The sequence below is a fragment of the Calliphora vicina genome, chromosome 2, assembly GCF_958450345.1.
Source record: "Calliphora vicina chromosome 2, idCalVici1.1, whole genome shotgun sequence".
NCBI classification, from domain to species: Eukaryota; Metazoa; Arthropoda; class Insecta; order Diptera; family Calliphoridae; genus Calliphora; species Calliphora vicina.
This window is the reverse complement of record NC_088781.1, coordinates 136293281-136309805: the sequence shown is the minus strand read 5'-3', so window position 1 is coordinate 136309805 and position 16525 is coordinate 136293281. Positions and strand designations below refer to the sequence as shown.

The 16525-nt window shown below is 33.5% G+C and overlaps 1 protein-coding gene across 1 annotated transcript; it reads left to right on the top strand.

Moving 5' to 3' along the window:
• Positions 1-7940: 7940 nt before the first annotated feature.
• Cht10 (Chitinase 10) lies at positions 7941-15673 on the top strand. Its single transcript, XM_065502063.1, is given in 5 exon segments — positions 7941-11679; positions 11741-11926; positions 11987-13709; positions 13777-13984; positions 14044-15673. Coding segments are annotated over 5 exon segments (7110 nt in total). The 5' UTR covers positions 7941-8076; the 3' UTR covers positions 15434-15673.
• The last annotated feature ends 852 nt before the right edge of the window (positions 15674-16525 follow it).

Genomic DNA, 16525 nt, shown 5'->3' with positions numbered 1-16525 from the left:
ATCTACCATTATTTAATAACTGTGCACATTTTTATTTTTTTTATAATTTTGAATTATAAAAAAGATTTATTAATAAAAATTGTGAAAAATCTAAATGATCGCAGTTGATCGTGCTTTTCTCGATTAAATTATTAAAGAAAATTGTAAAAAATCTTTGTGATCACAGATCTTCCTTTTTTGAGTTGATAATTTTTTAAGAAACTTTTATATTTTCTTACACTTTTCATAGTGATCACAGATCTCGATTATTTAAAAAATTACCAGTTTTCTGAAGATTTTCTATTAAAAACTTAGTTAAGATTAAAAATGATAAAATTAAGAGCTATCGCAGATTGCCGTTCTTTTCTCATTAGATTATTATTAAAGAAACTAAGGATATTTTTAGTTTTCTTATAACTTTTTATATAAAAACGATTTATGATTAAAAATATAAGTGATGTCAGATGATCGCTCTTGTTCTATTAGATAATTTTTTAGGACTTTTCTATTAAAAAATGACAACCATTTTTAGTTTTCTTAATTTTTTTTTAAAAAATTACGAAAAATATGAGTGATTGCAGATGATCGTGATTGTCTTGATTAAAAATTATGAAAAATATAATTGATCGCAGATGATCGTTTTATATTTTTTTTATTAAAAAAAACACAATCAGAGTTTGATGCTCGTCGTTTTCTCAATTGTATCATTATATAAAAAAACTAAGGCCATTTTCTGTTCTTTTATTTTTTCTGTTAAAATTTTCTGTGATCACAGATGATCATTCTTTTCTCAATTGATGCATTATTTAAAAAGTAAATTTTTAATTATAAATATTACAGATCAGGTTATTGATGTTTTATTGATCAGTCCAATATTAAAGGTTTTCAGATTTTGGCGATTTTTAGTTTAAAAGTAAAATGATCACATATTATAGCTTTTTAATGGTTTAAAATCTACGGTATCCTACATATTTAATATGAAAGAATTGATTTTTGTTACAGAATGTAATAAATGATCACACGCGATCGTAATAATTTGTGAAACTAAAGCTATTCAACGTTTTCCAAAAATGTCAACTAATTTGCTACAAGAAAGCACAATAATTCACAATTTTCTTGAAATTTGGTCTTGGAACATAATGGAATAAAGTGAAATTTTTAAAAATTAGTTTTAAATTTGTCCTTTTTTATTAATTAGGCTGCAAATATAGAAAAATTTCAATAAGAAGCATAAAATCTTTGATTGGAACAAAATGGAATTAAGCGAAACACGATACAAATTTAGCTTAAACTTTACCCCCTGTCTATAGCTGATAAATTTTTATCATGATAAACGTCAAAATCGCTGTCAAGATAAAAAATTATCAGGTATAGTCTCCATTTATTAGTATTATTGCTTCGCTATGACAAAATTGTTAGTGGTTTTGCTCAGACAACTTTGTCTTGACAACAAACGTCATTAATTGTTATGATAAATATTTGTCAAGTATAGACAGGGGGTTAGAACAGTTTAGTTTTTGTACTTTATTGTTTGGAATTAATATTTTTCAATAAATTTCAAATACTTATTTTAAAACCAGGTAGTTTTGTATAATAAAATCCAAATAGGCAATTAATTTGTTAGTTAATAGTTTATGGAAAACTAATGAAATCTATAAGGAAACATATGGAAATTATAATTGTTTTGTAAACTGCAGGAAACATCTTTAAATGACAAAAATTAAATTAAATACTAACATAAGGAAGTCTGTAATAAAGTACTAACGGATTAAAGAAATTTACATTTTATTATTCTTAATAATGCAGAAAGATTATTCACATTTAATTCTATAATCCCTTTTTACAATATTTCCCTTTCTAATTACATACATTGTTTCCAGAAAAGTTTACAAGAAAAATCTAAGCTGTCAGATTGACAAGTGTCAACAGCAGACTTAATTTGTCAACAGCAAAGTAACAAAATGATTCCCCCAGTGATTTGTAAGTGAACCTCAACTATTTGACAGATTTAAAGTTATTACAAACAATGGGACAAAGGTATATTTCTATGGTATATTTCCAGTCTTTAATTACGACCTAATCCAGTCTTTAATAATGTTCTAATTATAGAAATCTGCTTTATATATATGAATATCTTTTTTACAAATCTTAAATTATATGCTTAAATTAACTTTAGTATTTTGCTGTTACCAGGTATTTCAGCAGATTTTGAATAATTTTGTTAACAAAATTAAGAAAAAGTTTCTATTATTTCTAATTATTGTACATAGAATAACCATAAATCTTAAAAATTAATTCAAGCACGGCAAAATTTCTTTTTTTATTGATGCATGCGTTTTAAGTCGTTTGTTTTCGTTTTACTGAACCCATAAACTTCAAAAGAATTGTCATAGAAATTATTTATTAAACAAAAATGAATAATTTATAAATTAATGGCTAATTTGCCACTTAAAAACACCCATAAATTCTGATTTTTACCACACACAACATTAATTAATCTTTCTTTCACCAAATGATTCTACATGCTAGCGCTAGAATTTTACATTGTTTACCTTAACAATTTGTTAAGAGTTTGTTTACTTTTATTCATACATGTATGTATTTAGATATTTTGACGTTTAGCTGATTTAGCGTCGCGTCGAACGGTATCATGCGTATAGTATGTTAATTAAGTAAGAGATTATAATCATTATAACTGACAAGTTAATTATTTATGATTTCTTTACAATCTTTCTCCCTCATTCTCTCTCTTGTTCTTTATAAATGAGAATTATTAAATTATTTCACAGCTTCTTAATTGGCACGAAGTGACTGATTTAAATATAACAACAACGAAAAAGTAATTTGAAACTTATTCTTTGTTGGATTTTTTTTTGCATATTAATTTTTTGCTGGCCGAAAAAGAAACAACCAAAATAAACAGCTAAAATTAGGTTAATATGTTTTTGTGCTCAAAAAAGAAAAAAAAAGAGTTGTTACTAATGCGGTCAACAAACGATAACGAAACTTATTTTGACTTGATCTTTATGGTTCTTTACGGGAGCAAAACCAATTAAATAAATTGTAATGCCTTCTTTTGTGACTGGAACGAAAGGAAAACAGTTAAAAATCAGTGATTTTAATTAATTGATTCAATTGAAATAAAAACTGTTATAAATCAATATTTTGGGGATAGTTAATTAAAGTTATAATAAATGATCACAGATGTTCGTTATAATTTGAGAAACTGTAAATGTTTTGTGTATGAAAAACATTGTTCAATTTTGAAAATTTAATTTTTCTTAGTTTTTCCGTTAGAAATATAGCATTTGGGATATAGATTTGGGAAATTTGGGCTTGGAACAAAGTGGAATTAAGTGAAACATGGCAATTTTTTCGTTCTGATTAATCAGGCTGCAAATATAGGAAAATCTAAATAGAAAGCATGAAATCTATGATTGGAACAATATGGAATTAAGAGAAACATCATACAAATTTGGCTTAAACTTGTAAAACTTCATGTTTTTTTTTCTCAGTTGTTTAGAACTAAAATTATTCATAAATTTTTGGAACTTTATAGTAGGAACGAAATGGAATTTAGTAAAATACTCAAAAAATTTTGCTAAATTTTAATAAAATTAAAAGCTATTAGTCGTTTGGTTAAAAATGTGGCAAAATTTTAAGTGGATTTAGGAAATTTGGGCTTGGAACAAAATGGAATTAAATGAAACATGGCAAATTAAGGTTTCAATTTAAGAAAATTTTTAATTTTAATCAGGCTACAGATATAGGAAAATTTAAAAAAGAAGCATGGAATCTATGTATGGAACAAAATGGAATTATGTGAAACATGATAAAAATTTGGTTTAAACATGTAAAAAAAGCTTGTTTTATGTTCTTGAATTAAAATTATTCATAAATTTATGACATTTTGTAATAGGAACGAAATGGAATTAAGTGAAACATAATTTTTTTTACTAAATTTTAAGATAATTAAATTTTTTTAGTTGTTTTGTTAGAAATATGGCAAAATCTGAAATAGATTTGAGAAAGTTGAGCTTGGAACAAAATGGAATTAAATGAAACATGACAAATTTAGGTTACAATTTAAGAAAATTTTTAATTTTTTATTAATTTGGCTACAAATATAGGAAAATGTTAAAAAGAAGCATGAAATCTATGAATGGAACAAAATGGAATTAAGTGAAACATGATAAAAATTTGGTTTAAACTTGTAAATAAGCTTGTTCTATGTTCTTGAATTAAAATTATTCATAAATTTATGACATTTTGTAATAGGAACGAAATGGAATTAAGTGAAACATAATTTTTTTTTACTAAATTTTAAGATAATTAATTTTTTTTAGTTGTTTTGTTAGAAATATGGCAAAATCTGAAATAGATTTGAGAAAGTTGAGCTTGGAACAAAATGGAATTAAATGAAACATGACAAATTTAGGTTACAATTTAAGAAAATTTTTAATTTTTATTAATTTTTCTGCAACTAAAGGAAAATGTAAGTAAAAGCTTGAAATCTATGATTGGAACAAAATGGAATTAAATGAAACATGGTAAAAATTTGGCTTAAACTTGTAAATAAGCTTGTTCTATGTTCTTGAATTAAAATTATTCATAAATTTTTGACATTTTGTAATAGGAACGAAATGGAATTAAGTGAAACATTAACCATTTTACTATATTTTCAGAGAATTAAATTTTCTTTGTTAAGTTTTGATATATAGCAACATTTAAAATAGATTTGAGAAATTTGAGCTTGGAACAAAATGGAATAAAATGAAACTTGGGAAATTAAGGTTTAAATTTAAAAAAATGTTTAATTTTTATTAATTTTGCTGCAATTAAAGGAAAATGCAAATAAAAAGCTTAAAATATATGATTGGAACAAAATGGAATTATGTGAAACATGATAAAAATTTGGTTTAAACTTGTAAAACAGCTTGATCTTTGATCTTGAATTAAAATTATTCATAAATTGATGCCTTTTTGTAAAAGGAACGAAATGGAATTAAGTGAAACATAAAAAATTTTACTAAATTTGAAGATAATTAAATTTTATCTCAGAAACTTATGAAATTTTGTGACAGGAACTACAATACAATTTATGCCTAAATCATCAGCACGCACGACTTTGTTCTGGAAATAAAAATAACTGTATTTATTATAAAAAAATCGTATCCAATTATAACATCTTGAAATCAAATCAATCACTTTAACAATACCAATGATTAATTTCACGACTTAACGATAAAACTAATTTAAAACAAATAAAATGGTTTATTTTTGTTCTTAATTCCTTTGTGTTTATAGCAGACACACGTGCGTAATTCATGTTGGCAAAAATTTAAACAAAGTGACAAATTTGCCACAAAAAAAATTGTCATGATTTTATAAACAAAAGACTTCTGAGGCCTAAAGTCTGATTGTGATTAATTCAATCACCTTTAAAACCATTGTTGTCATTTAATTTTATGGCTAATAAAAAACTGCAATTCCTGGTAATTTATCGGGAATTGATGGATGAGTGTTAAGATATTATTGAAAGTTGGGGGCACTTCCTGAACAAATTAGAAACAAAAGATTTAAGACGCATGTAGGAATTATTTCTTGAATATTTTGACAACAAAAGATTCGAGACAAATATGTTTTAAATATTGTTTAACTGACATATTCTTGACACCAGTATTTGCTAATAAATTATATTGAAATCTTCTATTTACCTGCTTAGTTTTCTAAACAACTTGTTACACTTTTTCCAATTTTATTTTAAGTAAATACATATTTAAAATTTTTCATTTGTTATCTTGGCAATTTTTCAAAAATTTCTTATTTTTTTTTTTGCATAAAATTCTTTGCAAACACTTCATATGCTCATTTTTATTTTATTATTTCAGCTTAAAATTATTATTTTTTGTTGTGTATATTGTCTTTTTACACAAAAGTTTATTTTATTTTTGAATTTTTTTCCTCAACTCTCATTTCTGTCTGTTTAGTAACCTTTAAATCGTGGCCAGAATTTTTAATTTCACCTTAAACAAAAAAAAAATATTGAATATTTTTCTGTCTGTTTTAAATGTTGTGCCAGTTCTTTTTATTGTTTTTCATTTTCATATAAAATTTTATTTATTTTAAGAACTTTGTTTACTCGTATTTTTGTCGTAGAATTGAATTTAAAGGTAGAGAATAATTTTATGTTGAGAAAACTCAAGAATGATAAAAAAAAAATAAGTGTAATTTTTAAATTACACGGAAGTCGGTTATAATTTTCATTGAATTTATTTATATGCAATGCATATTTATATTTTAATAGTTAGTTTGTGTTGTGGAGACTTGAATTATTTTGGCAAACTTTCAAAAAATATCCAAAAATTAGTAAGTAATAAAGAGAGAATTAACAAACATTTTATAGTTCTGTTTTCTTCTGTTTACATAAAAGTTGAAATAGTTAATTCTATTTGATATTTTATTTTAGAAACATTTTTTACAACTAGAAATAACAGCAAACAAAAACTACTAAAAATTAATTTTTTAGCGATTTTTTATTGAAATCATCTGGCTGTCCTGAAAGTGAAAGAAAATGAAGGAACAACAAACATCAATAGTAGAAAACAAAAACTTAGGCTGGCAACTCGGGAGATAAAATGAGAGAGAGAGAGAACCATAAACCGTTATATTGAGTGAAAAACAAATCTAATGGAGGTTTTTGTATATTTTAAAGAAAACTTCTTGTAGAAAACGAATTTTAAAACGGAAAATTTTAAATTCGTCAGCATATTTAGGGGGAAATTAACTATATTATTCTTTAGGAAAATAGATTTATAATCGTTACCGTAATATTAGAAAGTGGGCATTAATTGAAAAATCTCAATACAATTTTCTATATCTTATCACAACAATTAGAGACCATTTTTTCTCCCTCTCTCTCTCAATCCCTCTTAAACTCACGCAAACATTACATTAACCTTAATTATTTTAAAAAACAAAAGTAAAACTTTTTTATTAAACAAAAAAAAAATTGTACTTCCTAATTCGTCAAACGATATTCTCTATAATAATAAAATAAACAAAAACAGAAAACACTACTTTATTAATATTCATATGATGAAGCCATTCCTTATAAAATTGAACTAAAGAATTAATCATAAATAATTAAAAAAATATAAAAAAATAATGTATTGTTTAATGTGTAAAAATTTTAATCACAAAACATGCAAAAAAACATGATCTATAAATAATGTAATAAATAAATCTTATTTTCCACTTATTAAAGCAAACACAATAGAATAAAACAGCGATTGGAATAATAATAAACAAAGGAGAAAGGAAAATTCTCTTAAAATCTCTTAGTCATGAGAGAATTTAGAGTTTTAACGGCAGTAGTGTTGCTGGTAAGTCAAAATTTTAGATTTTCAACGGTTAAAATCAAATTGAATTTAGACCAAGGCGAATTTATGTACCAGGTAGTGTGGCAAATTCAGGCAAATACTAGCGAATTTATAATTTGTTATATATGGAGTTTGACATTTGAAAGAACTCTTTCACTGTTGAGAATGTCAATGTCAATGAATTTGCTCGTATTGGCCTAATTTGCCACCAACATCTCTTGGTATATGAATTCGCCTTGAATTTAAACAAGGAGCAAGGCGAATTTATGTACAAGGTGGTGTCTTTGGCGAATTCAGGCAAATACGAGCGAATTCAATGAGAGAGTGGTTTTGAATGTCAAACTCCATATATAAACAATTAATGAATTCGCTCGTATTTTCCTGAATTCGCCACCGACACCACCTTGTATATAAATTCGCCTTGACAAGAAGGTGGCAGTGGCAAATTCGAGCGAATTCAGGATGTTTCGAAACAATGCTCTTATTGTATGAATTCGCCATTGCCACGACCTTTTATAAAAAAATACTTGGTAAAAATACTAAATTCCTTTTCGTTTTTTTTTAGTTATACTGCTCTTTTTCAAACACTAATGCCCACATACGTTTGGAGGCTCCCGAAGAGCATTATACCCCCAAATATAAGCCTGGTTTTGTACGCTCGGCAATAGAAAGCGTTCCCGAAGATGATTCTTTGGAACCCTTAAGTCGTTTAAGCATGGCTCCCACTTTTGGTGAAGTATTCTTACCTTTACGCAGTGCTGTAGAAAGTGTACCCACCATTAGCACCCGTTCGATAGCAGACTTGAAAGAATCTTCCTCCGTAAGACATTTTGTAAGAGACGCTGTTGAGTCTTTTCCCGAAGATGAAGATGATGAGTTCATTGAAGAGGAGGAATATTCAGCCAGTATTAGAGATTCTTTGGTAGCAGAAGCCATGCCAGAGAAATTGGTTTTAGAAGAACCCGAACCAGAGCCAGAGTTTGAAGTTGAAACTTTCCAGCAACCGGATGCCTGGTCGGTTTCTGACAAATATGCCGCCTATATAATACCCAATAAAAATAATGATTATGTGGAAACTTTGCTGCCAGAACCCTTCCGTTCGGATTCGCCCTTTCAACAGCTGGTTAAGGCTTCTGAGGTCTCGCAAATCGACCAGGTTGAAGATGTGGCTAAAGTAAGAGACAAGCTTACTGCATATGGCGCCTTGTCCTATGTACGTTCCCAGGAACATGAAGATGATGCCGAAGACACTGAAGATACCAGACCTTATGGAGCTTTGGTCCAAATTAAAGACGGCAAACCGCCACGCAAAAATTTCAATAATTCTCCCGAAGTTTTGTGTTATATTACCAACTGGGCTTTCTATCGCAAAGCCGATGGCCAGTTTGTTCCAGAATACTTGAAGAACAAACGTTTGTGTACAAAACTTATTTACTCCTTTGCTTCCTTGGATCCGGATCATCTTAATATTAAGGAATTTGATCCTTGGGTGGATATTGACAATCAATACTATAGCCGCATGGTGGCAACTGGTATTCCAGTGTTAATAGCCATGGGTGGTTGGACTGATTCTTTTGGTGATAAATATTCCCGTTTGGCGGCTGATGATATTAAGCGTAAAGTATTTGCTTCCAATTTGGTGGGTTTCCTTCAACGTCATGGTTTCTCGGGTCTGCATTTAGATTGGAATTATCCCAAATGTTGGCAAAGTGATTGCTCCAAAGGACCAGCTAGTGATAAACCCAACTTGACCAAATTACTGCGTGAGATACGTTCGGAATTTGAAAGGGTGGATAAGAAACTGAAATTGGGTGTGGCCATTTCTGGTTACAAGGAGATAATTAGCGAGGCCTATGAATTCCCTGAGCTGTCCAAAATTGTAGATTATATGACGGTAATGTCTTATGATTATCATGGTGCTTGGGAAAGACAAACGGGCCATGTTAGTCCTTTGTATGGACGCAAGGGCGACAAATATCCTCAATATAATACCGATTACACCATGCAATTGCTGTTGAAATTGGGTGCCAAGAAAGAGCGCATTATTATGGGCATACCCTTTTATGGCCAGACTTTCACTTTGCAACGAGATAGCAATCAGTTGGTGGGTGAGGGTACTGCTGCTATTGGTCCCGGTGATGCTGGAGAGTTTACCAAACAACCGGGCATGTTGGCCTATTATGAAATATGTCAGCGTATACGCAAACAGAAGTGGTTGACAGGTCGTGATACTGAACGTAAATCGGGACCTTATGCCATGTTCCGCAATCAATGGGTGGGCTATGAGGATGCAGCTTCGGTGGAGGCTAAAGCTAGATATGCTGTTAATGCTGGTTTTGGTGGTGTTTCTGCTTGGACTGTGGATTTGGATGATTTCCAAAATCGCTGCTGCAGTGAATCTTTCCCTCTACTTAAGGCCATCAATCGAGCTTTGGGTCGTGAGAGCAGTGAACCACCGACTCGAGTTAATTGTGCTAAGCCTGCAGTACCAGTTACTCCCATACCGCCCGTTATGACCACAGTTAGTAGTGATGGCTCCTCAGGTGGTGGTTTAATTCACGATCACACCACAGCCAATCCGGCCTGGCAATCACCTTCCACAACGACCTCAACTACCACGCCTAAGACCTCCACTATCTGGTGGTCTCCACCTTCCACTACCACTAGCACCACACGCAGACCTACTACCACCAGCAAACGTCCCACAGTTACCCAAAAGCCCACCCAAATAACTCAAAAACCCACCACCATTCCAGCACCAGCTGTGGTAAGACCTGTTATTCAAGCTTCAAATTGTGTATCTGGTGACTTCTATCCCGATCCCACCAACTGCAATGCTTACTATCAATGTATAGTAGCCGGAGAAGTTAGACAACAGTTTTGTCCCGGAGGCTTACATTGGAATAATAATGATAAGAATTGTGATTGGCCCGCCTCGGCAAAATGTACGGTGAAAAAGAAGCCCTCATCAACAACCAAGCCTCCTCCCAGGCAGACTTCTACCGCCAGAACTACCACCACTAGAAAGACAACACAAGCTCCACCCAAACGCACTACCACTTCCTCCTATTGGTCTAGCTCAAGACCCACGAAACCCATAACTACACGCAAACCTGCCGCTAATAAACCTCATCGTCCCGCCATGAGTGCTAAATGCAATGAAGGAGAGTACTACAGCCATCGTAATTGTGGCCAATACTATATATGCATTAATGGTGTGTTGGTGCCCAATTCCTGTGGCAGCAATTTGCATTGGGATGGTGTTAAGAAAATCTGCGATTGGCCGGAAAATGTCAAGTGTGTTACCACGAAAAAATACCTAAGAATTGTACAATCGAAAGCCAATCCCGAGGATCCTTGTAATGGCGAGGAGAGAGTTCCCTATCCAGGAGATTGTTCGAAATATTTATTCTGCCTATGGAATCGTTTGCAAGCAGCTGATTGTGGTCCTGGCTTGCATTTCAATGAGGCCTCGGGTCAGTGTGATTGGCCCAATGCGGCAAAATGCAGCAATGAGGGAGCAGGAGGTGATACAAATGATATTAATCCTGCCAAACCCAAGCCCGCACCTACAACTGCCAAGCCTACCACCACCTCCATGAGACCTACATATCCCACGGACAAACCCTCGCTACAGCCTTTGGATGGTTACTATAAGGTGGTGTGTTATTTCACAAATTGGGCTTGGTATCGCAAGGGTTTAGGACGTTATACACCCGATGATATTAATGCTGATTTGTGTACTCATGTAGTTTATGGTTTTGCCGTTTTGGATTACTCCGAATTGATCTTAAGAACTCACGATTCTTGGGCTGATATTGATAATAATTTCTATACTCGGGTCAGTGGTTTGAAGAGTAAGGGCATTAAGGTCAGTTTGGCTTTGGGTGGCTGGAATGATTCTCAAGGAGATAAATACAGTCGTTTGGTACGCAGTCCCCAGGCTAGAGCACGATTTGTTAAACATTCCTTGGACTTTATGGAGAAATATGGTTTTGAGGGTTTGGATTTGGATTGGGAGTATCCGGTGTGCTGGCAGACGGATTGCACAAAGGGTATGCCCGATGAAAAAGAAGGTTTCACAGCTTTAGTCAGAGAGCTATCGGAAGCGTTTGTGCCCAGAGGTTTACTGCTTTCCACAGCCGTATCACCCAGCAAGAAAATAATCGATGCTGGTTATGATGTTCCGGAACTGTCGAAATATTTCGATTGGATAGCTGTTATGACTTATGATTTCCATGGCCAGTGGGATAAAAAGACGGGTCATGTTGCGCCCTTGTATTATCATCCTGAAGATGAATATGATTACTTCAATGCGGTAAGTTTGGAACACTACAAAAGAATATAATTTAAATAACGATTTTTTGTACTTTCCTTAGAACTACTCCTTGAATTATTGGATTGAAAAGGGTGCTCCCTCACGTAAAATTGTTATGGGTATGCCTTTATATGGCCAGTCATTTACCTTGGAAAATACACGCAATAATGGTTTGAATGCCAAGGCTCCAGGACCCGGAAAAGCAGGAGAATTTACAAGAGCAGCTGGTTTCTTGGCCTACTATGAAGTAAATAATTCAAAATAATTAATAAAATAAATGTATATCTTTAATATATATAAATTTTAGATCTGTGACCGTGTTAAACATCAAGGCTGGGAGGTGATACAAGATAAACAAGGTCGTATGGGTCCATTTGCCCGCAAGGGTAACCAATGGGTGTCTTATGATGACAAAGCCATGATACGCAAAAAATCACAATTGGTGAGAGCTTTGGATTTGGGCGGTGGAATGGTATGGGCTTTGGATTTGGATGATTTCCGCAATCGTTGTGGTGAAGGAGTACATCCTTTGCTAACACAAATTCATGATGTTTTAAAAGATCCTCCCGCAGGTCATGAACCAACACGTACGTTGCTAAAAAAATAAATCAAAACTCTTTTCAAACAATTATTTTTTTCCATTTCAGCTGGTTTAACTCCCCCTTCTGAGCCAGAATCTGTGGAAGAAGTGGTAAACTCTCAGGAAATAGTATATCCCATGGAAATTGAAACTGGTCAAGGTGTCAGCGAACAAGAAACTATCTCGGGTAGCATTGAAAACGTGGTAGATCCCAATGATGATGTTGAGGAAACTGATTTTGAGGTAGTAACTGCTGAACAAGAATCTAGCGAAGAAGCTGTTTCTACACAAGACTTTAAGGTCGTGTGCTACTTTACCAACTGGGCTTGGTATCGCCAGGGAGGTGGAAAATACTTACCCGAGGATATAGACTCTGAACTTTGTACCCATATTGTTTATGGCTTTGCCGTGCTCAATCGCCAATCTTTGACCATACAACCTCATGATTCTTGGGCCGATTTGGATAACAAATTCTATGAACGTGTTGCGGCCTATCGTAAAAAGGGCACAAAAGTAACGGTGGCCATTGGAGGCTGGAACGATTCGGCTGGTGATAAATATGCTCGCTTAGTAAGAAGTTCACAAGCTAGGGCTCGTTTCATACGTCATGTTATGGAGTTTATGGAAAAGTATGGTTTCGATGGTTTAGATTTGGACTGGGAATATCCAGTATGCTGGCAAGTTGACTGTAAGAAGGGTACTTCAGATGAAAAGGAAGGATTCTCAGATTTGGTTAAGGAACTGTCGGATGCTTTTAAACCTAAAGGCTTGCTGCTCTCGGCTGCTGTATCGCCAAATCAAAAGGTTATTGATGCCGGCTATGATGTGCCCAAACTAACGAAATATTTCGATTGGATTGCTGTTATGGCCTATGACTACCATGGTCAGTGGGATAAGAAGACAGGTCATGTGGCTCCTATGTATGATCATCCCGAAGGTACCGAGGGTTTCAATGCCAATTTCTCCATTAACTATTGGTTGGAAAAGGGTGCCGATCGCAGTAAATTGATTATGGGCATGCCTATGTATGGCCAGTCTTTCTCCTTGGCTGAGGCCAAAAATCATGAGCTGAATGCTCAAACTTATGGTGGCGGTGAGGCGGGAGAAGCTACTCGTGCTCGAGGTTTTCTGTCATACTATGAAATTTGTTCTTACATACGCAACAAAGGCTGGAATGTGGTTAGAGATCCCCGTGGTAGAATGGGCCCATATGCTTATTTAAGAGACCAATGGGTATCATTTGATGATGCTCCCATGATACGCCATAAATCGGAATATGTTAAGGCTATGGGCTTGGGAGGTGCTATGATTTGGGCTCTAGATTTAGATGATTTCAAAAATGATTGCAATTGTGAATCGTATCCTTTGCTGAAGACCATTAACCGGGTATTGAGAAACTATCCAGGTCCTCATCCCCAGTGCATGTTGGAAACCAAAGATAAACTAATGAGTAAGTAGAGAATTAACATGAATAGGAAGTAATTAAATTACATTCTTGTTATTTGTAACAATTTCAGTTGCTGGTTCCAGTTCAAAACCTATGACACAACCCAAACCCAAACCTACTTCTGTTACTCAGGTGCAGTCCCAACAAATGCTGGCCAAACCTACAAAACCTACACAGGCTCCGGTTAAAATGGAATGTTTGGGTAGAAACTATGCTCCTCATGACAGAGACTGTAATAAATATTACATTTGTCAGTATGGAGAGTTGGTGGAACAAAAGTAAGTTACATTTTGAAAGCTAGTCCAATATTTTTATTCTAAAATTTCTATAAATTCAGATGTCCTGCTGGTCTTTACTGGAATGATAACTACTGCGATTGGCCTCAAGCGGTCAAGTGCATGATAAGAGATGATCAAACTACTCACCGTCCAGCAGCAGCCAGACCTAAGCCCACCAAACCAGTTGCCACCACAAAAGCTCCAGCTAAAACCACAAAGAGACCTATAGCACCACCCAATAAAAAGCCAGTGGCTCGTCCCAAACCGAAACCCACACCCGCCGCACCACCCCTAAGCAGCAATGAACAGTACAAGGTGGTTTGCTACTTTACCAATTGGGCCTGGTATCGTCGGGGTGAGGGTAAATATGTTCCCGAAAATATTGATGAAAATCTCTGTACACACATTGTTTACGGTTTTGCTGTGCTCAACAGCAATGCTTTGACCATTAAGACCCATGATTCTTGGGCGGATATAGACAATCGTTTCTATGAAAGAGTAGTGGCCTATAAAAATAAGGGTATACGTGTTACCGTAGCCATTGGAGGTTGGAATGATTCTTTGGGTAGTAAATATGCTCGTTTGGTTTTGGATCCTCAGGCTCGTCAGCGGTTTATTGAAAGTGTCTTGGCTTTCTGTGAGAAATACGGTTTCGAAGGTTTAGATTTGGACTGGGAATATCCAGTATGCTGGCAAGTGGATTGCACTAAGGGCTCGTCTGCGGAAAAGGCAGGATTTGCTTCGCTGGTAAGAGAACTTTCGGCGGCATTTAAACCCAAGGGTTTACTGCTATCAGCAGCAGTGTCGCCCAGTAAAAAGGTCATAGATGCAGGCTATGATGTACCCACTTTGTCGCGTTATTTCGACTGGATAGCGGTCATGACCTATGATTTCCACGGACATTGGGATAAACAAACCGGTCATGTGGCTCCCTTGTACTATGTAGAAGGTGATGAAAATCCCTATTTCAATGGCAACTTTAGCATCAACTATTGGATTGAGAAGGGTACACCGCCAGAGAAACTCATAATGGGTATGCCTTTATATGGTCAGTCCTTCTCTTTGGCCGACACCAATGCCCGCAGCCTAAACGACAAATCGGTGGGTCCGGGTCGTGCCGGAACATACACACGAGCTGGTGGCTTTTTGGCCTACTACGAAATCTGTGAACAAATCAGCAATGGCGGCTGGACGGTGATACGCGATCCCCAGGGCAGAATTGGTCCCTATGCCTACAGCGGTAATCAATGGGTATCCTACGATGATGTCAATGATATAAGACGTAAGTCTCAATTTGTGAGAAAAATGAGATTAGGCGGCGGCATGGTTTGGGCCTTAGATTTGGATGATTTCCGTGGCCGATGCGGCTGTGGCAAACATCCTTTGTTGCGTACTTTGAATCAAGAACTACGTGGCATACCGGGCCAGAGAGCGAATGATTGTACATGAGGAGAGTGCTAGGGAATGAACAAAAACTTTATGGGAGGTTTTTAGTTAAGTAATGTGCCAATATATAAAAATGTATGATTATAACTCAGATTTTTTTTTAGTATTTAAGTAAAATTCTTTAGAATTTTAAGCGAAAGTAAAATATTCGAATAATTATTATGATAAAATATATAGGTTATATATACTATGTACGTACACGATTTGAAATAAACGAAAATAAATTAATAATAATATGTAAAATTACTTGTAATCTTTTATGAGGAAATTGTTTAATTCTTTACTACTTCTTACATTTTAATAGAGGTGTATAAAAGTTTTTGGTCAACTATTACCGAAGATAAAGCCAACGAAAATTTCAAAATTTAAACTTAAATATAATTCGAGGTACAAGATATAACTTAAAGAAATTTCCAATTTTTTCTTCATTTCCTAAATTCGTTGAAGTTTTATTTTGTAGTATTTCATTAATATATACTTTAATTTACTTTTATTAACAACAAAAAATTAGAACATAATTAATTAAATTCCGAAATTGAAAAGTATTCATTATTATGGTATTAACAAAACAATGGCAACTTAGTTGTTCTGGCACTCAGTATTTTGAAGGAAAGCCCGTATTTTTTATTACTGCTTTACAGAGCCGATGAATTGAACCTGCTAAAGAATCAATCGTCTGCTTTGAAATTGTTTGCGATTCCCTTATAACCGCAATTACAATAACTACTCTTTAAAAATATGATATTTATTAAATACATTAAATTTTAAACCATATTAACTTAACAAATATTAAAAATTATGATAGACAATCTCATATTTTTGAAAAATCAAGTGAGAAAGTTGTAAAATTCACATTTAAAACTAAATTAAAGATTAACGGTAAAAAGCTTATTGGAAAAATTGAACAAAATGGCAGCTCTATTCTATTAAATAGATATATAAAAGCTGAGTGCTATGAAATCATTATATATAAAGCTGCCATATTTATTTTAAAGTTCATTGCTATATTTTTTTACCATACAACAACACTGTTATTCAAACAGCTGTTAATTTTTTTTTCGCTTTTTGGTTCTAACAGTTGTCAAAGCTTGTTTT